Here is a 26,353-nt window from a genome sequence, read left to right on the forward strand (position 1 = left end):
CCGCCCCTCACAGTTTTACATCTGGCCACCATGGGAGCTGAGAACAGGTGTTGGGCCTCCACCAGTCTGATACCGATAACCTATTCGAAGCACAAGTCATCAATATCATAACAGTGGAAGACCCCTTTGAAAAGGTATTTCAGGCTAATTATTGGTGAAATTACAGGGGTGTTCCACAGAATAGGTAATGATTATTAGATTGGCAGGGATCTGACTTCTTAACCCCCACTGATTGGCAGAGACCCCGGAGTGCAGTGCTCGAATATCTTGCACTAATGAAGTTGAAGAGCACGGGCACTGCCGCATTTCCGTTCATACTGGAGACCAGTGGGGGTCTCAGTGGTCACTGATCTAGTCACTTTCATCTTCCCTGTGGATAGGGCATAACTATAACAGCCCAGTGACCATGGCTGTATCATCTATGAAGGTAGACATACAAGGTAACACACCCCGACAATGAGCCGCCTGCAGTCTTCTGATATGTGACTGGTACATCTGCACTACCAGCGTCCCCGGGAGCAGAACTTGATGGCCGTCCTGATCTAGGACGTACAGTAGAAACTCTTCACAATAGTCACAGGGGAAAAAGTGCAAGAAGAATGAAGATTTTTATGTAAATATTTACTGTGCTAAAAAAGACGGCGTCATCAATTTGTAGAACACGACTATCACAGACCCCACTACGGTTCCCACACACAAAATAAACCAAATTCTTGAGGTTAGACAAGAGCTTCACAGCAGATTAACATGTGAATGCTCTTCCTCTGATCAGTCTGTACGGTCCGCGCCCTGCACAGCGGAAGCTCTCAGCGCTCAGTCTCCGCACAGCAGGTGACATTCTCTGACATTTGCTGGTGGTGGAAGCTTTTGCCTCCCAGAATAGACAGTGGGGTTGTGTGGGCACCCGTTACGCACACTGTTCTTTCCCCAAATCTGATATCGGCTCAGCAGGATGCAAACGCGGCAAAAGAAGAACTGTCGCTTAATTTCTTTGAATTATTTTTGTACTAAAATTAAATTTGTATTGTTTACAATAAAGTTATAATTATGGTTACATTCACTTATCGATGATAGGATACATTGAAGTGAATGGAGGTCTTAAAAGGGCTTTCCACAGTTTTAGAAAAAAAAAACAAAACCAAGGATTGGGACCCTTAGATAGAAGTAATACTTACCACCTCTGCTCCAGCGCTGCCAGGCCCGAAAGGGATAATGTTCCAATCATCAGCCATCTGACTTCTCAGGACAACCGATTGACTGCAGGGTCTGATGACTGGTGGTCAGGAAGCGATCAATCGGTGGTCTCTACCAGGACCAGTGAATTACAGTGAAAGTATTACATCTTCCCCCATCTTTTCCAAAGTAGTGGAAATCTCCTTGAAAGGATGGACATTGGAATGTGAGGGGTGCTACTTCACAGTATCGGTACCTTCCAAATAGATAGATCAGAGTGACAGCGAAGAGAGAACACAAAAGTGTGCAAAGAACTGGTGAGACGAGGAACCATAGAACGTGAGGGTTTGAAAGACCTCCAGAGTCATTGTGTCCAATCCCCCGATGTAAGGAGACAGTCCTCCATAGCTTTGTCTGACACCAAGTAAAATACGAGGAGAAGTTCTGGTGCCCCAACAGCTGGGCTAACAAATGAAATACAGGGAAGATTTTGCGAACGAGACAATTTAAAGGGTTGTTCTCATGTTCACTGCTCCCCTGTTCGACAAGGAAAATGATGATTGACCGTTCTGACCCGTGGGATGGCGGTGCCACTGTCCCGAACTGTGCGCTCTTCCATGCCGGAAGCAGGGACAGCTATGTCTCTTCAGCAATTGGAGGAGTGTGATTCCGCCAGGTTCAGAACAGCGCTTGCCAGCTCTATAGAAAAGAACTTGCAAGCGCTGTTCTCCTTGCAAAGGACAGTAGGCTGCACAAACCTAAGCAACAAGCTCTGGGCAATAGAATTAGAAGTCCACTGTGTTGAATAAATTCTGGTTATTCCTAGCACATTGCAAAGTAAGGTTGGGACAACCCCTTTAAGAAACACTACCTAGCACAAGGCATGACGGGGCAGTGCATGACATGGAGATTCACTCAACGCTATTGATAGAAGTCGATTATTACACCCTTAGGATAAAAGATTGATTGCTTACCGATGGGGGTCCAACAGCTGGGACTCTCAGAGATCAGGGTTCAGGAGCCCCGAGCACGGGGCTATGAATGGAGCTTGAAGTGCTGCGCACGCTCAGCCTTTACTACATTTATTGATGGAAATAGCGGATCGATGTACTGTACTTTCAAGGCAGTCAATGAATGAAGCAGAGGCCGAGCATGCTCATCTCTGCCCAAGACGGAGCTTCAGAGGAACGATCCCGGAATCACTAATTGTCCCAACGGTCAGACCGCCATCAATCAGTAAGCTATGCCATATTTTTGGGGAGCGATAGCACTATCACCTTGATGTTAAATGTACGATCAGTCTGAGTCTGTGACCCTCACCAATCATAAAAATGGTCCAATGAATGGAGCTGTAGTAATAAAGCATGGTCACACTTGCACAACATCTATGGGGACAGTTGTCACACTCGCGTAGGAGTGAACGGAGCGATGGTCACAGCCGCTACCACTCCCGCAGGAGTGAACGGAGCGGTGGTCACAGCCGCTACCACTCCCGCAGGAGTGAACGGAGCAGTGGTCACAGCCGCTACCACTCCCGCAGGAGTGAACGGAGCAGTGGTCACAGACGCTACCACTCCCGTAGGAGTGAACGGAGCGGTGGTCACAGACGCTGCCACTCCCGTAGGAGTGAACGGAGCGGTGGTCACAGACGCTACCACTCCCAATTCTCATGGAACGGTCACATTATTAGCGACTAAAACTTCGCTTCTAATCTACAAGTTTGATAAAAGATTTCAGCACATTGAGTAAAGTGAGCGACGCACCTCACAGCGTTTGTTCTGTTTCGGTCTCACTTTACTGTAAAGAGTCTGAAGAATCAGTGAAAACCACATGTCCTGCCGGCTTCACGTGCGGTAATGAAGGTGTGCTCTCTCCAGGAAACCACATGTAACGCGCTGACCCCTTTTTATGACAAAACCAGATATCACCCCCGACAGACATGGTGAGCAGCAGTAGAGCGCTGCGTGAAAGTCAGAAGGACACATGTTCCTCCCACCTAAGCTGCCGGCATGTCTGCTTCTGTAACATAGTACTGGTTTACCAGATAAACATTATATCTGCTGTCATTTTATTCATTTATTTTTTTGGGGAAAAATGTTTTCATTTTTATTTGAAGTAAATGTCATGCAAAATTGAACACAGATGAGTCCTACTGCAAACACTCCTCAACCTTCCATGTGTCGCTACACTGGGAGCCACCATACCATACACCGCAGGTGACCGCCTCTTGTAATTACCACCGATCGCCAGGGAGTTCATCTCATCATTATCAGAGAAGACAACACTTTAAATAAAATATTTATAAACCATTTCCTGACCAACAAATACTCATTTTTACATATTTGCTTTTTTCTTCCAAGAGCCACCTATTGGAAGCAGCAAATCTAAAAGTCAATATCGACCCTTTTTGTCCATATGACTTTGGGAAAAAAAAAAAAAACAGAATCTCAATTTACATATTTAAATTCCCAGATGAGCATGTATGGCCTTTAAGTCTCTTCACTCCGGCATGCCAAGCCTGGCTTGTCACTCTACACAAGGAGAAAATTTACCCCTTAGACACCTTCTTTCAAGAGCCAAAGCTTTATTTTTTTTCCTTCAACATGAGCCAAAGAGGGCTTGTTTTTGTTGCTTGACAAGCTGTAATTAGGAAAGACACCGTTCGGTTTACTATGTTATGTACTTAAACTCGGGGAAGAAAAAAAATTTGAAGTGGGCAAAATGGTAAAAGTTACCTGGCAATATAAGTCTTTAGGTCACAGTGATATAAAACTAGTATAATTTGTATCATTTAATTAAATAAGTGAAAAAAATATGTATAGAAAAGTGTGTGTCACCATTTTCAAAGATCCATAATTTTTTTTTTTTTCATTTTTCTTCAATTGAGTGCTTGCCTTTTGCATGCTCAGCGGTAGTGGACCTTTCCCATAGACATGGCTGTGTTCCCATCAGGACTCTATGCAGGGCTCAGCACATACGGTAACAGATCTGCACCTTCACGAATCGCGTGGGCGACTTTTCAGTAACCACAATAACCAGTCACGTTTCATGTTTTTAGGCTGCCTCGATGATAAAAAAAAAAAAGAAAAAAGAAAAAAAAAAAAAAGATTTCTTGTAAAAGAGCCACAAGAAATGTCAAATCCAACAGGAAGACTGAAGTAAGCCATCATTACCGACTATGTAGGCTTGGATTTCTCAGAATGACGACACTTTCTGTACGAGGAGGTTATCGTACAGTCAATAATCAATTGTCGGGGTTTTACCTGTTGGCAATTCTACTAAAAGATTCTCAGTACCTTGGATGCGGCGGAGATTTCTCACTGATCGCTGAGCTCTGTGTGATAACAATGGTGGTGCTGCTGGGTGACTAGGGGGCACGTGAAGATGTCCTCCTCGCTCCTTTTTCACTTGATGATCCAGGCATCATGTGGGGACACATTGGTATAGGACTGAGTATGTGCTGGGGCACATGCATGATGGTCAGGTATCATTGTTAAAACTTCTATATATCTTTTTCTTACTTTTTACAGTATTTGTCAGTCCCCGTAGGGTACTAGAACCTGCGATCATTTCCACTATAGACTGGGATACCGTAGTATTGCAGTATATAGCACAAATTATCATCCCCTATAAGCTTAGCCCGCAGGCTGGGGATTGCGACATTACCAATATAGGTGAACCCATAAGCAATCAAGTGGACGACCCACATGGGACTGCACCGTTTAAACGCTACTGTCAGTGATTAAACAGAAGTGATCGGAGCTTGCTCTGGTCGCTTCATAGAATGATAGAATGTCAGAGTTGGAGGGGACCTTCAAGGTCATCGTGTCCAACCCCCTGCTCAATGCAGGATTCACTAAACCATTTCAGACAGATGTCTGTCCAATCTCTGTTTGAAGGCTTCCATTGAAGGAGAACTCACCACCTCTCGTGGCCGCCTGTTCCACTCATTGATCGCCCTCACCGTCAAAAAGATTTTTCTAATATCTAATCTGTATCTTCTCCCTTTCAGTTTCATCCCATTGCTTCTTGTATTTCCATGTGCAAATGAGAATAAGGATGATCCCTCTACACTGTGACAGCCCTTCAGATATTAAGTCTCCTCTTAGCCTTCTTTCTTGCAAACTAAACATTCCCAGATCCTTTAACCGTTCCTCATAGGACATAGTTTTCAGTCTGCTCACCATCCTGGTAGCTCTTCTCTGAACTTGCTCCAGTTTTTCTATATCTTTTTTAAAATGTGGTGCCCAGAACTGGACACAGTATACCAGATGAGATCTGACCAAGGAGGAGTAGAGGGGGAGAATTACTTCACGTGATCTAGACTCTTTGCTTCTCTTAATACATCCCAGAACTGTGTTTGCCTTTTTTGCTGCTGCATCACACTGTTGACTCATGTGCAGTCTGTGATCTATTACTATACCCAAGTCTTTTTCACACCTGCTGTTGCTTAGTTCTATTCCTTCCATAGATGGCATTATCTTTTTTCTTGCTCAGATGCAGAATCTTGCATTTCTCCCTGTTAAATACCATTCTCTTAGTCGCTGCCCATTGTTCAAGCTTATCTAGATCCTTCTGAATCCTTTATCTTCTCTAGTGTTAAGGCCCCGTCACACTAAGCGATGCAGCAGCGATCCCGACAACGATACGACCTGTCAGGGATCGTTGCTGCATCGCTAATACATCGCTGGTGAGCTGTCAAACAGGCAGGCTCACCAGCGATCAGGGGAGCAGCGATATCGTGGAAAGAATCGTTCCACGATGTCCTGCTCCAGTTACCAGCCTGCTGCAAGCAGGAGCAGGCTGGTAACTATGGTAAACATCGGGTTACTAAGTGCGCGTGTGCCCCTAGTAACCCGCTGTTTACCATGGATACCACTCTGCTACGGTGCGCGGGAGCCTCCGAGCACCGTAGCAGAGTGGTATCCATGGTAAACAGCGGGTTACTAAGTGCGCGCGTGCCCCTAGTAACCCGATGTTTACCATAGTTACCAGCCAGATCGTTGGTCCCGCTGGTCACACACAGCGAGGTGTGCTGGCCAGCGGGAGGCCAACGACCAAAAAATGGTCCAGGACACTTTGCAGCGATCAGCGACCTCACAGCAGGGGCCTGATCGTTGCAAAGTGTCACACATAGCGACATCGCTGGTGAGGTCGCTGGTGAGTCACCAAAACCGTGACTCAGCAGCGATATCGCTATGTGAGACGGGGGCTTTAGTTATTCCTCCTAGCTTTGCATCATTTGCAAATTTGATTAGTTCCCTTATCTAGATAATTTATAAAAATGTTGAACAACACTGGGGCCAGGACAGAGCCTTGTGCTTCCCCACTGAAAACACTCTTTCAATTGGATGTGCTTTTAATAACTGTCAGCTGTATATCACAACCAGCACCTGCCATGTGGGGAGGGCTCAGCTCCTCACCCATGCCATGTCTTGCCACTTGATACCTGCCGAAAATATAAATCACACGTCGTTAATGGGTATCTGTAATCAGGTTTTTGCTATGTAATCTGAGAGCAGCATGATGTAAGGGCTGAGACCCTAATTCCAGCAATGCGTCACTTGCTGGGCTGTGTTTTATCAGCAGGAGATTATCACTACAGGACTAGGTGTCTCGTGCCTCCTAGACCAACAGTGCCCCCACCACTGATTGGCAGTCAATAGACACGGTACATAGAAAGCAGCCAATCAGTGGTGTGGGTTATACATGGCTCAGCATTCATTCTGCAGAGAAACACTTTGATTATATCACTCAGTAAACTAAGTGACATCGCTGGAATCAGGGTCTCTGCCCCTACAATATGTTGCTCTCAGATTACATAACAAAAACCTGCTGACAGATTCCCTTTAAAAGGGTTAAAAGTCTTGACAAGGAGCCGCAATCATACAACCACCCTGTGAGAATCCGCTGACAGGAAGTATATCGTAACGGAAGACTATTATGGTAAATCATATAAGAAGAGAGGTTTAACATGAACGGATAAAAATCTGCAGTAAGTGAGCCGTCATTTCCACCCCGGTGACGGGTCACATCAGTCTAGCACATCACATTAGTCAGCGACTAATCAGACCGACAGCTCATTCATCAGTCACCGCGGCGGATGAAAGTCTAAGAAACAACACAAACGGCTACTAAAAGGAACAAAGATTACAGCCTATATTAGAGTAATGTGTCACCTGTCATTAGTGTCGGGGCCACTGCTCCGTCACCTTGTGGCTACGTGGCTGGGGCTTAGAATATGTGGTAAATGGATTTAGACATCACCGAGACGAGTCTGGCGGTGGCGGCACACAGCGTACGTGCCCAGTTCTTTTAATGAGAAAATGTGCTAGGATTTTGGATGGGGTGAACAGACAAGTAGTAAAAAATTTTGGGAGGCAAAATGCAGCAGGCTCAAGAAATGCTGAGAGGTCGTTACAGAGTGCCGCTGTTAATCTCCCATTGTCAATGATTGGTGGCAGCGCCGGAAGCCAACATCCCTGCAGCCAGTCATTGAGCTAAGCGGCTCTTCTAATGTAGACTGGAAAAGCCACCTAGCTCAGTGATTGGTTGCAGCGGTCACATGTCAATATCGCTGCAGTCAAACAAAGTCCAGGTCAGCAGTAGAAACGCAGAGGTGAATCCGAATCAGGTACGTAATATTTTATTTATACTCTCATTGAATGAAGATAAAGGATTTGTCCCCAATTAGAAAACTTTGCCCTACATGTACAGTTAGTGCATTTAGGGGAAAACTTTTCTGCATGGGGACAAATCCTTTATCTTCATTCAATGAGAGTAAAAATAAATTATTAAAAAGTCCAACTTTTTTTTAAACATACTACATGTAATGTGTTGTGTAAATAATAATTTATCTTTGACAGATTGTGGCAGTAACAAATATGTTTACATGTAATGACAAACCATTTTTAAAAAAATTAATAATATTGAATAAAAAAAAAAAAAAAAAGTTTTCTTTATTGTGAGTTATGAAACTATTATACTTTTTTTTTTTTTTTTTTGGTCTGGAGCTTGAACCAGCGATCATTAGATTGGTGGTATAACACTTTGGCGTGCAAAATATACCAAAGCATTATAGCCTATGAGTGTTGGAAGGACAGACGGACAGGCCCCCTAAAAGACCACATCTCTGGCATGGCCTAATTTATTTATTTTACTCACTTAAATAGCGCCATTAATTCCACAGCGCTTTACAGATATTGGCACTGTCCCCATTGGGGCTCACAATCTAGATTCCCTATCAGTATGTCTTTGCAGTGTGGGAGGAAACCGGAGAACCTGGAGGAAACCCACGCAAACACGGGGAGAACAAACTCCTTGCAGATGTTGTCCTTGGTGGGATTTGAGCCCAGGACCCCAAAGTTGCAAAGCTGCAGTGCTAATCACTGAGCCACCATGCTGCCCATAAGCAGATCGTAACAGCATTCCCGCGGGCCATTGTTAAACGTCGGCCTGTCAGTACTCACGTAATCATCAAGACCGATAGGTCAGTCATGGTGCAGAAAAAAGTACCCGCTAATGAGGAATACATTCGCCTTTTAGGGAATAAAAATAATAAAAAAAAAAGGTAAATTTCTGGGTGCTATACATGTTTTTATGCAGGTTAAGCAATGTGTTACCTTTCTTATGTGGGTGGATACGACAGCAGCAATAGTTTGTGTTTTTTAGTCCCATATAATCTAGAGGTCCACACACTTTTTGGCCGTGAAAAGGGCTAAAAACAAGGTCTGACTTGTCTGTATGATCCTTTTAGTAGCAGTTTATGCCAGCGCCCTGACACTGGTACATCTGACCGCATGCCTGGTACTACTATGGGGCAGCATGATGGCTCAGTAGTTAGCACTGCATCCTTGCAGCGCTGGGGTCCTGGATTCAAATCCCACCAAGGACAATATCTGCAAGGAGTTTGTATGTTCTCCCCGTGTTTGTGTGGGTTTCCTCTGGGTTCTCCGGTTTCCTCCCACACTCCAAAGACATACTGATAGAGAATGTAGATTGTGAGCCCCAATGGGGACAGCGATGATGATGTCTGTAAATTGTCTGAATTGTAAGGTGCTGCGGAATATGTTGGCGCTATATAAATAAAAAGATTATTATTACTACTACTATCAAAGCTCCAACGTTGACTTACTTTGAAAAGATGGCAGTCAGCTTCCTCCTGTTCTTTCTCGGCTCTGAATCCTCATCAAATTCTTCCATCTCTTTGCCTAAGAAAACCTCTTGGTGGAACTCCTTGTTGAGGTGACCGTCCATTTCCATCTTCAGCCCATTAAGGTGGTCTGGGGGCAAGATTTCATTCTCTTCCTTATTGTCCACCGGTTTATCCTTTAATGCTGAATTATTTGCCGGCCTGGCGTAAACATCCATAAGGAGAAATATAAATAGGAGGGATAGGTAGAGGGAACCTAAGCTGAAAAGGAAAGCCTGCTTAGACACCATGATCCTTCATAGATCGGGCAAGACAACGTAGCTGTGAAGAGATTTCCTTCCTGAAAAAGATAAAAAAAAAGCTGATAAGGAACCAGGATTGTTCGCCATTTGACTTTTCCAATATGTCACAATCATTGGAGAAAGTTCATGTCTAGATCCAATACGTGCAATACTAGAAACAGCCTATGTATAAGGGTCGCACTGTTTCTGGCAGAAAGCAGCCACGTACCAGTTGGCAACTGCTCCACTTTTCCTGTGAACCCCCTATGGTGAAGCACAAGGTAGAGGACACTGTATATAAGCAAATATGGCTCTATGGGTAACACAATGCCATGCAAATATTTACTGTGCCAATGTCCGGGCTACTGGAGCAGCTGCAGCTCGTTCCCCTGAATGAGCAAAGTGCGAAACAACGTAATAATAGAAAATGTACGATATAAATAAACCGGCTGCGACAACACAACATCAAGGACGGAGGAAGGTAAGGTCACAGCACACACTCCGGGCAGGCAAATACTGCAGAACAAGCAATGGGATCCCGGCAGCAGACTCTTCCCATATATATATATATATATATATATATTATATATATACACACCAAAAGTTTGGACACATGTCTTATATTCTAGGTTCTTCAAAGTAGCCACCTTTTGCTTCGATGACTGCTTTGCACACTCTTGGCATTCTCTTGATGAGCTTCAAGAGGTAGTCACCGGAAATGGTCTTCCAACAATCTTGAAGGAGTTCCCAGAGATGCTTAGCACTTGTTGGCTCTTTTGCCTTCACTCTGCGGTCCAGCTCACCCCAAACCATCTTGATTGGGTTCAGGTCTGGTGACTGTGGAGGCTAGGTCATCTGACGTAGCACCCCATCACTCTCCTTCTTGGTCAAATAGTCCTTACACAGCCTGGAGGTGTGTTTGGGGTCATTGTCCTGTTGAAAAATAAATGATGGTCCAACTAAATGCAAACCGGAAGGAATAGCATGCTGCTGCAAGATGCTGTGGTAGCCATGCTGGTTCAGTATGCCTTCAATTTTAAATAAATCCCCAACAGTGTCACCAGCAAAGCACCCCCACACCATCACACCTCCTCCTCCATGCTTCACGGTGGGAACCAGGCATGTAGAGTCCATCCGTTCACCTTTTCTGAGTCGCACAAAGACACGGTGGTTGGAACCAAAGATCTCAAATTTGCACTCATCAGACCAAAGTACAGATTTCCACTGGTCTAATGTCCATTCCTTGCGTTCTTTAGCCCAAACAAGTCTCTTCTGCTTGTTGCCTGTCCTTAGCAGTTGTTTCCTAGCAGCTATTTTACCATGAAGGCCTGCTGCACAAAGTCTCCTCTTAACAGTTGTTGTAGAGATGTGTCTGCTGCTAGAACTCTGTGTGGCATTGACCTGGTCTCTAATCTGAGCTGCTGTTAACCTGAGATTTCTGACGCTGGTGACTCGGATAAACTTATCCTCAGAAGCAGAGGTGACTCTTGGTCTTCCTTTCCTGGGGCGGTCCTCATGTGAGCCAGTTTCTTTGTAGCGCTTGATGGTTTTTGCAACTGCACTTGGGGACACTTTCAAAGTTTGCCCAATTTTTTGGACTTAGTGCATTTCTTAAAGTAAAGATGGCCACTCGTTTTTCTTTACTTAGAATTTGTATTATGGCAAGAAAAAAGCAGCTAACAGTCTATTCAGTAGGACTATCAGCTGTGTATCCACCAGACTTCTGCACAACACAACTGATGGTCCCAACCCCATTTATAAGGCAAGAAATCCCACTTATTAAACCTGACAGGGCACACCTGTGAAGTGAAAACCATTTCCGGTGACTACCTCTTGAAGCTCATCAAGAGAATGCCAAGAGTGTGCAAAGCAGTCATCAAAGCAAAAGGTGGCTACTTTGAAGAACCTAGAATATAAGACATATTTTCAGTTGTTTCACACTTTTTTGTTAAGTATATAATTCCACATGTGTTAATTCATAGTTTTGATGCCTTCAGTGTGAATGTACAATTTTCATAGTCATGAAAATACAGAAAAATCTTTAAATGAGAAGGTGTGTCCAAACTTTTGGTCTGTACTGTATATATAATGGGTGAAAATAGATCTGGCATGCTTATTAATTATAGGCCAGATACAGAAATGAAGTCCGGTATTCAATATTATTAGGCTGAATTCACACTTCTGTGTCTGGACCACAAAGTCCAGACCAACTGGAGGTCTCCTGACCTGAACGAACAGTCTCCTAGGCATATACAGGGCTCTTTTTTCGGGTCAGATCATCAGCTTTCAGTCAGGGGGCTGTAGTCAGACTAGAATTGAATGTATAAAGATTGAATTTATGCCAGGAACGGTTGTGATACTTAATAATTTTTATTTTTATAGCGCCAACATATTCCGCAGCACTTTACAATTTTAAGTGGGACTTATACAATCAATACAGAATAAGTATATCTCATATCAAAAGGAGTGAGGGCCCTGCTTACAAACTTACAGTCTATGAGGAAATAGGGGAGACACAAAAGATAAAATGTACATATATATTATATAATGCAGTCTTGATATACTAAATAGGATAAATAATACATGACGGATGGCGCTGGGATCCGTCAGATTTGTGCATTATGATGGGACAGAGCCTCTAAAACACAGATATGAACCTGCCTTGCCTACAATTACCCAGCCCTTCGAGAATCCTACAGCGATCGTTACCCCAAAAAACACATAATATCGCTCACAATCATTTCATAATTATCAGGAAAGAACCCGTCCAATACTCAGCTCTCTATTCTTCTCTTTTTGTGCCTCCTTATTATGCCACCTTATCCCTCATCATCTTGGACCATCCAGTCATTGGCCGGGCTCTCTTCATCGCTCCCTGGACCCCCTTTTTCCAAGAGATGACTTCCTGAATACTCCCCTCTCCTCCAAGGTGCCCTACCTGAATCCTTTCTTCCTTCTCCAGGGACTCTTCTCTTAATGTCTTTCCTTCCTCGCTCCCCAGTCTGGGCTATGCTTCGTCTTTTATTCCCTTTCTATGCACCCCCCCTCTAACCTGGAGACAATATGTCTCACCTTGTGATCAAAGAAGTGCTTGAAGCTGTAAGCTCTTTACCTCTAATATGCACACAAAGGGTCCTTCATCAGCCCACCGCCTTAAGCCCCCGTCTCACATAGCGATATCGCTAGCGATATCGCTGCTGAGTCACGGTTTTGGTGACGCAACAGCGACCTCACCAGCGATGTCGCTGTGTGTGACACTTTGCAACGATCAGGCCCCTGCTGTGAGGTCGCTGATCGCTGCAAAGTGTCCTGGACCATTTTTTGGTCATTGCCCTCCCGCTGGCCAGCACACATCGCTGTGTGTGACCAGCGGGACCAACGATCTGGCTGGTCACCATGGTAAATATCGGGTTACTAGGGGCACGCGCGCACTTAGTAACCCGCTGTTTACCATGGATACCACTCTGCTACGGTGCTCGGAGGCTCCCGCGCACCGTAGCAGAGTGGTATCCATGGTAAACAGCGGGTTACTAGGGGCACACGCGCACTTAGTAACCCGATGTTTACCATAGTTACCAGCCTGCTCCTGCTTGCAGCAGGCTGGTAACTGGAGCAGGACATCGTGGAACGATTCTTTCCACGATATCGCTGCTCCCCTGATCGCTGGTGAGCCTGCCTGTTTGACAGCTCACCAGCGATGTATTAGCGATGCAGCAACGATCCCTGACAGGTCGTATCGTTGTCGGGATCGCTGCTGCATCGCTTAGTGTGACGGGGCCTTTAGGGACGGCCCCAGCGATATCTCCACTGATTACGAAAACTGGATTCAGACCTTTTCACTACAGAAAACCCCATTGTGTTATACATTCTACAGTTGTAACCAGAAGTTTCCATACACTATATAAAGAGACACATATGCATGTTTTTCTCAATATCTGATATAAAACCAGAATAAACCTTTCCCTTTTTAGGTCAATTAGGATTACCATCATTTTTAATATTTGCCAAATGCCAGAATAATGAGAGAGAGAGAATGTTTTAAAGCATTTTTATTACTTACTGCAAAGTCAAAAGTTTCCATACATTTCATTAGTATTTGGTACCATTGCCCTTAAACTGAATGACTTGGGTCAAACGTTTGGGATATCCTTCCACAAGCTTCTCACAATAGTTGGTCAGAATTTGGGCCTATTTCTCCTGACAAAAAAGGTGTAACTGATCCAGGTTTGTAGGTCGCCTTGCCCGCAACCTTTTCAGCTCTGCCCATAAATTTTCAATAGGATTGAGATGAAGGCTTTGTGATGGCCCGAAACATTGACTTTGTCATCCTTAAGCCACTTTGTTACCATTTTGCTTCGGGTCATTATCCATTTGGAAGACCCATTTCCAACCAAGCTTTAACTTCCTGGCTAATGTCTTGAGATGTTACTTCAGTATTACCACATAATCTTCTTTTCTCAAGATGCCATCTATTTTATGAAGTGTACTAGTCCCTCCAGCAGCAAAACAACCCCATAACATGCTGCTGCCACCCCCGTGTTTCACAGTTGGGATGGTGTTTAAGGCTTCCAAGCTTCTCCCTTTTTCCTCCAAAAGTAAAGATGGTTAATATGCCCAAAAAGTTACATTTTAGTTTCATCAGACCACAGGACATGTCTCCAAAAAATTAAGGTGTTTGTCCCTGTGTGCATTTGTAAACATTAAAATGGCATTTTTATGTTTCTTTTGGAGTAATGGCTTCTTCCTGGAAGAGTGGCCTTTCAGCCTATGTTGATACAGTACTCGTTTCACTGTGGATATTGACACAAGTAATCATCTTCCACCATCATCCTCGCAAGGTCTTTTGCTTTTGTCCTTGCGTTGACATGCACATGTCAGACCAAACCACACTCATATCTGGGAAACAGAACCAGTCTCCTTCCTGAGCGGTATGATGGCTGGACACTCTCACCTTGTTTGTACTTGCGTATAATTAATTGTACAGATGAACGAGGCACCTTCAGGTATCTTGAAATTGTACCCAAGGATGAGCCAGACTTGTGCAAGTTCACAATTCTCTTTCTGATATCTTGGCTGATTTCTTTAGACTTTCCGAGGATGCTAAACAAAGAACCAGTGTGTTTCAGGTGTGCATTAAAATACATCCACAGGTGTGTCTCTAACTCAGATGTTGCCAAAAAAACTATCAGAAGCTTCAAAACACATGACGTCATATGGGCAGTCCAGAATTGTTTAAAGGCATAGTAATCTTAGCGTATGTAAACTTTTGACTTTGCAGTAATAAAAATGCCTTAAAGCATCCTCTCTCTCTCATTATTCTGGCATTTGGCAAATTTTAAAAAATATGGTAATCCTAATTGACCTAAAACGGGAAAGGTTTATTCTGATTGCATGTCAGATATTGAGAAAAACATGCATATGTGTCTTTATATAGTGTATGTAAACTTCTGGTTTCAACTATATATACCAAATTGTATAATTCATACGTATCTTACATCCAGATAATACAATTAGTCCTTACCGGTAATTCGCTTTCTAGAAGCCTTCCACGACAGCATTGGAGGATGTTGACCACGCCCTATCGGGGGACAGGAACACAGAGGTTAAAAGCCCCTCCCCACCATCAACCCCCAGTGTTTACCAAGTTCACCTGGAAAAAATAGTTACCTGACAGTTATATGGAATCCAAAGGGAGGGAAATTCGTGCTGTCGTGGAAGGCTTCTAGAAACCGAATTACCGGTAAGGACTAATTCTATTTTCTCAATACTCCTTCCACGACAGCATTGGAGGAATACCAACGATATTTTATTAGGGAGGGACAATAGCTTGTAGGACTTTCCTACCAAAGGCTAAATCCCTAATGGACGATAAGTCGAATCTATAATGTTTAGAAAATGTGTGAAGGGAAGACCATTGAGCTGCCCTGCAAATCTGCTCCATAGAAGTGCCCGCTCTTTCGGCCCAAGAAGTTGATGTGGATCTGGTAGAGTGAGCTTTTAAGGCGATCGGTGGATCCAACTGTTGGTTGATGTAGGCTTCCTCAATAGCCTTTTTAATCCAGTTTGCTATAGTGGATTTAGCCGCCTTCCTTCTTCTGTTCTGCCCTGAGTGTTGTATGAATAGATTTTCATCCTATCTCCAAGACTCAGTCTGTTGCAGATAATAAAGAACAACTCGGCGGACATCTAAGAGATGGAACTCTGCTTCCTTTGAATTAGAAGGCTTCTGGCAGAAGGAAGGATGACCTCCTGGGAATGATGAAAATTCGTAACAATCTTTGGGAGAAAGGAAGGGTCCAAACGAAGCGTAATTCTATCTTCAGTCACAGTCATGTAAGGTTCTCTGATGGAGAGAGCCTGCAGTTCTCCTACTCTCCGTGCTGAAGTGATGGCTACTAAAAAGGCAGTCTTTTATGAGAGAGAGTCTGTATTGTGCTGGAGGATAGAGGCTCGAAGGGAGAGAGGGTTAGACCCCGGAGCACCACATTAAGATCCCAAGATGGGACATGAGACCGAATTTTTGGGTGAAGTCTGAGTGCCGAAGTTATGAATCTTTTCATCCATCTGTGAAAGGCCAAATCTTGGTCGAATACGGAACTTAGGGCTGAAATCTGCACCTTGAGTGTACTAGGTTTGAGACCCAACTCCAATCCATTCTGTAAAAAATCAAGGATCCGAGCAATGTTGGGGTGTGAGGTGCCAAATATCCGGGGCATACCATGATAGGAATTTTTTCCATATTTTGAAGTATATAGCATTGGTTACTGGTTTCCTACTTTAAGAGTTCTTATAACTTCTTCAGAGAGACCTTTGGATTTTAAGATCTCGGCTTCAGTAACCAGGCTGCAAGGTTTAGCCACTGAGGATTTGAGTAAAATAGGGGACCTTGTGAGAGAAGGTTGTTGACCAGTTCAAGTATCACTGGACCGTCCAGGCAAAGTTCTGTGATGGCGCCGAACCAAGGTCTTTTGGGCCACAGAGGGACCACTAGAATTGTTGCCACTCTCTCTAACCTGACTTTCTGGATAGTTCTTGCCATCAGTGGAATTGGAGGAAAAGCATAGCCCAGTTTGAAATGCCAGGGATGGGCTAACGAATCCAAATTCATGGATCTCTTCTGTCCAATGAAAGGAGGGGAAGTTTTGCATTTAGGCAACTAGCAAAGAGATCTACTTCAGGGAGACCCCATTTTGCTACCAGTGACTAGAATATTTGAGGATTCAAGCTCCATTCTCCTGGCTGAATGTCTTCCCTGCTTAGAAAGTCTGCTTGAATGTTGTTTGAGCCTTTCAGGTGAATTGCTGAAATTGACAGGAGATGTTGTTCTGCCCAGGAAAATATTCGACCTGCGATTTGTTTCAGGCTATCTACCCTCGTACCTCCTTGATGACGAAGGAAGGCGACTGTAGTCACATTGTCCGAGAGTATCTTGATGTGAGTACCCTGGATTAGCTCCCTGACGTTGGAGGATCTGGCACTGATCTCGGGACGCCATCTGCCTTGAAAAGGAGTCTGGGCCACCATGGCTCTCCATCCTCGTATACTGGCGTCGGTATACGACTGTGATTAGAGGGTCCTGGGTCCAAGAAAACCCCCCCTTCTGAAGATTTTGGGTGCTTAACCACCAAGAAAGGGAAGCTTTTACCCGGCCAGGAGTCCTGGTCCGTTTGTTTAGTGAGTCCTTTTGTCTGTCCCATGATTTTAGGATATGATCCTGGAAGGACCTTGAGTGGGCCTGAGCCCATGATACTGACTGGATACAGGCAGTCATCGACCCCAATACAGACATAGCCAGTCTCAATGTTGGATCCCTCTGGTGTCTGAAAATTGAGATCTTGGTTTTGAGAGCTGTTTGATGCTCCAATAGAAGAAAGGACATTTGTCTGTTGGAGTCCAGTAAGACACCAAGGAATTTCCTCCTCGACGAAGGAAGGAGTTCCAACTTTTCCAGGTTCAGAACCCAACCTAATGAGCGGAGAGTTTTTAAGGTTATAGAGACATGAAGATTGAGAATCTTCACCTAAGGGGCGACCATCAGCATGTCGTCCAGGTATCGAATTATGCAGACACCTTGTTTTCGGATGAGTGCAATGACTTCCGCCATAATCTTTGTAAATACCCGAGGTGCTTTAGAGATGCCGAAGGGCAGTACGTTGTACTGGTAGTGTTCTGTTATGTTGTCCCTGCAAATCGCAAAGCGCAGGAACTTCCTGTGGGTCGGATGAATCAGCACGTGGAAGTATGCATCTTTTAGGTCTATGGTTGCCATGACATAATCCTTCCTTATTAAGGGAATAGTTGAACTTATGGGCTCCATCTTGAATCGACTGTATTTGATGTGATGGTTTAGGGATTTCAGGTTGATTATGATGCGTGGGGTCCCTGACGGTTTCCGTATTAGGAAAATTTTTGAGTAGTGACCTGTACCCTCCTGGCCAGGGGGGACCGGAGACACCACTCTGGACTTCAGCAGGTTTTGTAAACCAACTGATAGCAGTTCCCAAGCCCCCCCGAGAGGGAAGGGAAGTGACCCTCAGGACCCGAGGGGGGGGGGGGCAACTCAAATTCCAATAGAAGACCCCCCTTGATAGCATTGAGGATCCACTGGTAGGAAGAAATTGCCTGCCACTGGGTAAAGAAATCCGAGATACGCCCCCCTACATGGCCCAAGTCATTGCTTGTCCTGCTGCTGGTGTTGTTGCTGGGGAACAAGGATGTTACGACCCCTGCCACCCTTAGGATAGCTCCAGCGCCTAGACTTTCCCTTTCCCCTATATTGTGACGGGTGACTCTGGGAAGGTCGAAAGGGACGTTTTTTAGGTTGTTTCTGTTCAGGAAGGGTTTTCTTCCTGTCCGAGGCCTTCTCCAGGATATCATCCAGTGCTGGTCCGAATACATATTTCCCTTGAAATGGAATGGAACAGAGTTTAATCTTAGAGGTGACATCCCCACTCCATGTTTTGAGCCACAGTGCATGGCGAGCAGTATTGGATAGAACAGCAGCTCTAGCCGCGATCCAGACTGACTCAGCCAAGGCGTCCGCTAAGAAGCCCGTGGCTTCTTTACGAGCTCTAGAATATCATATTCCATATATTAACCTTCAACGTTGGGTGACAGCTGGAGTTCAATCGCTAGCAGACCTGTTGGAGGATAATGTAATAATTCCTTTTGATAAACTAGTTATGAGATTCCTGGACATACGGCCCTTGTTTTACCAGTATTTGCAAAAAAGGCATTTACTCCACTCTACACAGACATCCCCCTTTTTTATTCTACCTAAGGATAAAAGAGCTATGGGTTACTTTCTCCACACTAAGACCGGTTCTAAGGGGGTTTCTATACTTTATAGGGCTCTAAACGACCCAGATCTGGACGATAAATTGACGTATATGACTCGTTGGGAACGGGATCTAAGAATTTCGACGGACCCTCAGGACTGGCGGGATGGTTTGGATGAGGTCCAGCGAGTTTCGTCGTGTTTAAACCACCTAGAGCAGCTTAAAAAGACGCACATGAGATGGTACTACTACCCAGCACAGATGGTACACTTCGGATCTGAATCATCATCTTTATGTTTGAGAGGATGCAATGGGGAAGGCTCGTTGGGCCACATGTGGTGGTTTTGTCCAAAACTTCAATCACTATGGGGGGCACTGGATAGTTTGATATGGGATGTACTGGGGACTCACCTAGAGATAACACCTAGTATTGGAATACTTCATATAGGATTATTGGATGTCCCCTGGGAAATTAGAGGAATTTTGTCACATATTCTGATCGCAGTTAGATCCGCTATCGCGGCTAAATGGAAAGGAGTGGGCATCCCTACGGTGGGGGAGAGAGTGACCAGACTGAACACGAACTGTCAATATGAAAGGGCTCTGGCACACACACTCAAGGCAAAGAAGAAAACTGATAAAATATGGGAACCTTGGTTAAACAGCTCATTGTCTATACATGGGGAACGTTGAAGAAGCGGGATATTTTGTGTGCTGTTCTCAGTTTGGGTGACGTGCAGGACGATTCTGGGCCCCTCTCACTACCTTGCACCTCCGATCTTGCAATAGTATAAATATGAGCCATGCGACATTCACAGCACTTACGGATATAAATTATTTCTCACAACCATCTAATATATGGGGAAATTAATGTAATTAATCCATTCTTTTTTCTTTTTCTTTTGTTTTTTTATGTATATGTATTTTCCTTTTATTTTATTTTTATACTGTTTATTTTGTACACCTTGTAAGTCCAGAGGTTGGGGCACAGTTTTGGGTATCTGTTGGCCCTATAGATTGTATGTTCCGATTTTTGTGCAAAATTCAATAAACACATTGTTTAAAAGAAAAAAAAAGAGGCCCGTGGCTTTTTGAAGGAGAGGGGTGGAGTCTAGCAGGTCTGCCCTGGAGGTGCCCTGAGACAGATGTTCCTCTAGTTGGGCCAGCCACTTGAAGAGGGATCTGGCCACATAAGTCAATGAAATATTCATCTTGAGAGAGGCAGAAGAGGTTTCCTGTGATTTTTTAAGGACACTTTCCATTTTTCGGTCTAATGGATCAATCCTCAAAGGGAAGTGAGGCTTTTCTCACTACCCTTGCCACCTGGATGTCCACCTTAGGGACGTCCCAATCAAATTCTTCACCTTCCAATGAAAATCTATGCTTTAATTCCGAAGGGGTGCTGAGACTATTTTCCGGGGATGGCCATTCCTGTCGGATGAGATCTCTAATGACCTCATGAACAGGAAACCCAGTCTGCTTTTTTGATCTAAGGCCCCTAAACATTTCATCTTGAACGGAATAGGGGACCTCGACTTCCTCCAGCCCCATAGTGCCTCTATCTGCGTCCAGTAATTTTTCTAAGTTGTCCGAGGAAAAATAGTATCTTCCGGTTTCAACTTTTTTGGCAGGCCCTAAGGATGCTATTTCATCCAAATCATCAGAGGTAGAGCTACTAACGTCAATAGAGACATTTAAGTCTAACTCTTGGATCTTCCTCTTCTTAGGGGGAGAGGGCCTGGAGGAGGAGTAGTCAGGCAGCGCAGTAAAAGAAGCTTGGACCTCCTGTCTAACTACCTGGACCTCCTGTTTAACGAGATCTAAGCTCCTCAATTAGAGAGGGATTTTCTTCTTTAATTATTTTATCTGTACAGGGCCGGCACAACTTCTTATAGGAGGAGGACAATTTTTTAGCGCATATGCCACATCTACGGGGCTGGTCTTTATCCTTCTTAGAAGTGGGGGCCTTGTCTTCCTAAGAAAGGGGAAGAGAAGGGGACCCATGTAACTAGAAGGAGGGGAGAGCTAGTGTCATCTAAAGGAGAGGCTAAGATAACCCCTTAGTGACCACTCAGGTACTACTCACTGTAGCCAAGGGCGTGCTGGGCTCTGCAGATGCAGGGATACTGGATCTGTCACCCTCCATGGTGGAGATAGCCTTACCTTTGGCGTCTTCAGGCGGGTTTTTATAGGAAAAAAACGTGCCTCCCAGCAAGGAACCTCAGTCCCCGCCCCCTTCCCGTCACTTTGAGGGCCAATCCGTTTCGATATGGGCCTTGCCGGCCCTGGGACGTGCTCAAACATCAGCGTCCCGGCGTGGAGCACACAGGCTGGAAGCAGGACCTGCGGTGACGTCACCCTGGTGTGCGCGCGCCCAGTCCGTGCCTGCCGGCTCTGGGAGCACCCATACTGTGCGTCCCAGTGTGGAACACACAGGCCAGAAGAGACAGGACCTGCGCTGACGTCACTTCCGGTGTGCGCGTGCCCAGAACGCTGGAGGAAGGAGGAGATGCCGGGGAGCTGAAGCAGGCCCCCGGCATGAAACTCACCCGGCTTGCTTTACCCTCTATGGGGAAAAGGGAGCCAGGATGGTCCCAATGGTAGCAGCATGGAGGGAGGAGGGAGCGCCCCGACCGACCACTGCTCGGCAAGTATAATTTGACACAATGCTGCCTGCCGGCCCGACAGCACTGCAGCACCTCTCCATGCCCCCAAGGGGGACAGGAAAATACTGGGAATTGATGGTGGGGAGGGGCTTTTAACCTCTCTGTGTTCCTGTCCCCCGATAGGGTGTGGACAACATCCTCCAATGCTGTCGTGGAAGGCATATTGAGAAAATGGAGATGAATGAATGTTATGTCTCAGATAGTATGCCCTGATGCAGGAGCTTCGCCCAGGCAGAAACTGCCTTGGCAACCCACATGGAGGCAAAAGTGGGGCAAAGGGATGCACTAGAGATTCAACGTGCCTGTCTGTGTGATCTTTCAGAGAGGTACAGCCTGGAAACAGGGGGGTCTACAGCAGGAATCTCCAACCATTTTTTAAGGAGATCAGTGACTAAGGGATACAAGATCTCCGAACTTTTCCGGCTCTGGAAACGTATTTCTGGGTGTTCCCACTTTGCAGAGAAGACTATCAAATTCTTTCTGGTTGGAAAAAGCCCGAGGGGGGGGGCATTTGGTCTTCTATAAGGAGACAGAGGGCTCCGTGAGGGGAGGCTCGTCTTCCTTGACTCAGAGCCTGATTAACAGCTGTTATCAAGCTGTCCATCATGTACTGTAGCTTGGAAGTCTGGTCCGAGTCTAGATCGGAGTCTGACACGGAGGGGGAAGTCCAACCTCGGGGCTGTCTATGGGGAAGAGGAGCGAGACATGTAAGCAATCCTGGATGATGTAGAAGGCGAATGGGCTCCAGACATGGAGCTGGAGGGCGCCCATTTCCTGGACCTTATTCGTGATCTGCCATAGCTGCGGGCATCTGATTCGCACCGGGAAACTATTGATACAACCGGGGGCGGATGGTTGATTGGGTAGTCGCGTCAGGCCCTCTAGGTTTGGATTTCTTTTTCTCTTAATAATAAAGACCTTCATTTAAAAACTGCATTTTGTGTTTACTTGTGTTATCTTTGTCCAATATTTAAATTTGTTTTGTGATCTGAAATATTTCAGTGTGACAAACATGCAAAAGAATAAGAAATCAGGAAGGGGGCAAACACTTTTCCACAACAACGTATCTGTCATGGCTCCGCAATGAACAGAAATAGTTACCTTCATGCAAACAGAGCCTAAATATTCTACAGACTATGAAATGAATGAAATATAGAAGATATGCAGTTTATAGTCTCATGGATAGACATGTGGATTTTACGTCAATGGTGTTAGTACAACCAGAAGTAATCAATGTGTCAGAGCACTGTTATCTAGGTTTGTAGACCAGACAGTGATCAAAGTACAGACAACAATCTACCAGCTGCTGACCCTGTGAATCATACATAAGGCACCCAACATTTAACAATTGCTGAAGGTTTCAGTAGCCAGGCTATTATGGCAAAGCTGCAGTTGGCCACACATCCTCCCTACAGCAGAGCCATGGCGGCATATGCCATAGACAGCAGTTGGCAAACAACTACTACCCTCAGCCTCCCCAAACATACGGTCTTCTTACATAGTTACATAGTTTATAAGGCCGAAAAAAGACAAGCGTCCATCGAGTTCAGCCTATTTCTTGTGCACTGCAGCTATTCCGCAGCGTTGATCCAGGGGAAGGCAAAAAAAAAAAAAAAACATGCGGTATAGGCCAATTTACATCATTGAGGAAAAAAAATCACTTCCCGACTCCAATCTGGCAGTCAGATTAAATCCCTGGATTAATTAACCATCACTAAGCATAAGATGTAATTTTATTGTTCTCAAAAAAGGCGTCCAGGCCTCTCTTGAACTCATTAAGTGAGTTGGACATCACCACTTCCTCTCCCAGAGAGTTCCAGAGTCTCACGGCTCTGACCGTAAAGAATCCCCTTCTATGCTGGTGCAGGAACCTCCTTTCCTCCAGACGCATAGTGTGCCCCCTCGTCTTTGTCACCATCCTTGGTATAAACAGGTCATGGGAGAGATCTCTGTACTGCCCCCTGATGTATTTATACATGTTTATGAGGTCTCCCCTAAGCCTTCTCTTTTCCAACGTAAATAGGCCTAATTTTGACAACCTCTCTGGGTATTCTAGTCCCTCCATTCCCTTTATTACCTTAGTCGCCCTCCTTTGTACCCTCTCTAGCTCCAATATGTCTTTCCTGAGCACCGGAGCCCAGAATTGTGCACAATATTCTAAGTGCGGCCTTACCAGCGCTTTATACAGAGGAAGAACAATGTTCTCATCATATGCTCTCTTCTCAGCTCGGCTAAACAAGCAAGTGGTCTTAAGGCCACGGCCCCACTATCAGTATTTGGTCAGTATTTTTTCTCAGGAGTGGTAGCCAGAACCAGGTGAGGAACAATCAGAGAAAAAGTATAATAGAAACAAGTCACCAATTCTGCATTTATCACCCACTCCTGGTTTTCGCTCCCACTCCTGAGAAAAAAATACAGACCAAATAGTGATAGTGGGGCCGTGGCCTAATAGGGAGAATGGAGCAAACTGTTGGCAGGGATCCTCCAACATCATCTCACATAATAACAAAAGGGTAGGGCATGTTAACACCCAACATGCCCGATCTATCTCAAGGGGTGGAAATCCACACAAAAATTTAACACGCTGCAGATTACACAACTGCGCACTAGACCACTGCAGGGAAAAATTGGGCCAGGAGAAAAAAAAAAAAAAAAAAAAAGTGCGCCTGACGTTAGAGGCGCTTTGCGCATGCGTGGGATGTGAACGAGAAGAGTGCGCGCCCACAGGGTGACGTGCAGGGGCGGGGAGGAATATGGAAATTAAGCAGATAGGCGGAGATTTCTTGGCGTCCGCCGGACACCAAGCATATGAAAAACGGATTTTATAAAAAGACATTTCTCTGCAATCAGACCGCTAATATAGGACATACAGGTAGGTATAGAGTTACATTTCTATAACCTGTATGCCCATATTAGAGGTCTGATAACTACCAGGGGGTGACAGAATCCCTTTAAAATCCACACTGCATATAATTTTTCTGTGCAAAATTTTTCAACATGTGAATGAGATTTATTACTGTCTCAACTACTCAGCTTGTATTGTATGAAGCCCCATTCACATGTCCGTGTTTCACATGGATAGAACCTGTACCCATTATAGTCTATAGGACTGTTTACAATCAGGGCTGTGGAGTTGGTAAGCCAAACCTCCGACTCCCTCATACACGGCTCATGTTTAAGTGATAAATTTGCTGTAGCACAGATTCATCTCAGCTAAAAGTCTACACCCTTAGATCAGGAATAGGACAGACATTTCATAACTTTCCCAAATTCTTAGGAAAAAAAATATTCCCCACAAACTACATTGAACTACTGTACCCAATTTATTATATATTTTAGGAGTCTGAGTTGGTCCATTTTATACCAACTCCATAGCCCTGTATGTTTCTATCTTTTCCTCAGATAGACTGAGCCCATTCTCACATTAAGGCCACGGCCCACTACCAGTATTTGGTCAGTATTTGGTCAGTATTCAGTCAGTATTTTTTCTCAGGAGTGGGAGCCAAAACCAGGTGAGGAACAATCAGAGAAAAGGGATAATAGAAACAAGACACCAATTCTGCATTTATCACCCACTCCTGAGAAAAAATACTGACCAAATACTGATAGTGAGGCTGTGGCCTATATCTGTACAACATGACTGTATGCGTGTATCGGCTAACGCTATCTCCTCCAGATGTCTTGTTGACAGACAGACACTGGATATTGTTTCATATTGGTCTTTGGTGGCATTGTTAAACAAAATGTATGTTATCAATAAAAATTATTGAACCATAAAGAAGTTATACAAGAAATGCAAGTTCTGCCCCATCTACAAGTTGAGTGAGAACAAAAAAATTCCACACGTATTTTACATGGGAGCAGATTCCTTATTTCCGCAACTTTCACAAAAAAAAATAAAAGAAGCAGAGGGTTAGCTCTCTGTGTGGATCATAGTCCTTTCATATAGGATCTGCAACATACAAATCTGAGAAGTGTGAACATAACCTCAAGGCTCATTCATTTATAGTGGAGTCCTACCACCTTGCTTTACACTGCAGCTCTGCTCATACTGGCTGCTTCACAGGCTTAGCAGGATGTCAATGAATTAAAGGGGGGCAGGATTCCCTTACACAATCTTTACCTACTACACTCATTACTCACCATACTAGAAAAACATGAACAGTACAAAACAATATGAAGCAGTCATCTCTTACAATGGAACCGAAAGTGAGATGACAGAAGCACGTGTGTGCGCAGAGCTGAGACAAAGGAGCACAAACACCCACACACCGGTATATTACGTATATGTAACCCTGTACCTGCTGCATACGTCTTCACCGATCCTGACCGCTGTGTTTTGCACTGCTCAGCCACAAACCGGAAGTCGGAAGTGACAAGATCTGGGGGAAGGTGGAATAGAGGACACGCCTGCGCTAGCTCCAAGGTTCCGCCTCCACCTGGCCGCCGGTGCTGAGGGGGAGGGGGATGCTGCTGGTTTGGTGCAGTGCGGTGCTGGGTCATTATACTGCACTACAGCTGTATGACCAGTGCAGCAGGAAGCAGGAGGAGCGCCTGGAAGATGGAAACTGCAACCTGCAGATGGGAAGAGCTGCAATTCCTGCACAAACAGTGGAAAATAAAGTGATAGAACAATATACAATCATATTGCACAATGGTAGACGGCTACGTCTTTTCTTTATAATCCACATCTAGGTATAATTGCATAGAAAAGGCTTTTAACACCAGTATTTTTTCTCAGGAGTGGGAGCCAAAACCAGGTGAGAAACAATCAGAGAAAAGGTATAATAGAAACAACTCGCC

The 26,353-nt window shown here is 44.8% G+C and overlaps 1 protein-coding gene across 2 annotated transcripts in view; it reads right to left on the reverse strand.

Moving 5' to 3' along the window:
* The window catches only part of SDF4 (stromal cell derived factor 4), a 56,482-nt gene extending 30,477 nt beyond the window's left edge, over positions 1 to 26,005 (reverse strand). Inside the window, exons 1-2 of one of the 2 annotated variants that reach the window (XM_073656816.1) lie at positions 25,852 to 26,005; positions 9,308 to 9,665 (exon numbers count right to left, since the gene is read on the reverse strand). In XM_073656816.1, coding sequence (XP_073512917.1) covers positions 9,308 to 9,615 — 308 coding nt within the window. In that variant the 5' untranslated portion in view covers positions 9,616 to 9,665; positions 25,852 to 26,005. Of the gene's footprint in view, positions 1 to 9,307; positions 9,666 to 9,835; positions 9,952 to 25,851 lie in introns of those variants that run through there. The other variant, XM_073656817.1, reaches the window with a different exon arrangement.
* Positions 26,006 to 26,353: the final 348 nt, after the last annotated feature.

This window comes from Phyllobates terribilis, unplaced genomic scaffold (assembly GCF_046119375.1).
Source record: "Phyllobates terribilis strain yellow unplaced genomic scaffold, ASM4611937v1 Scaffold_12__6_contigs__length_324123572, whole genome shotgun sequence".
NCBI lineage: Eukaryota > Metazoa > Chordata > Amphibia > Anura > Dendrobatidae > Phyllobates > Phyllobates terribilis.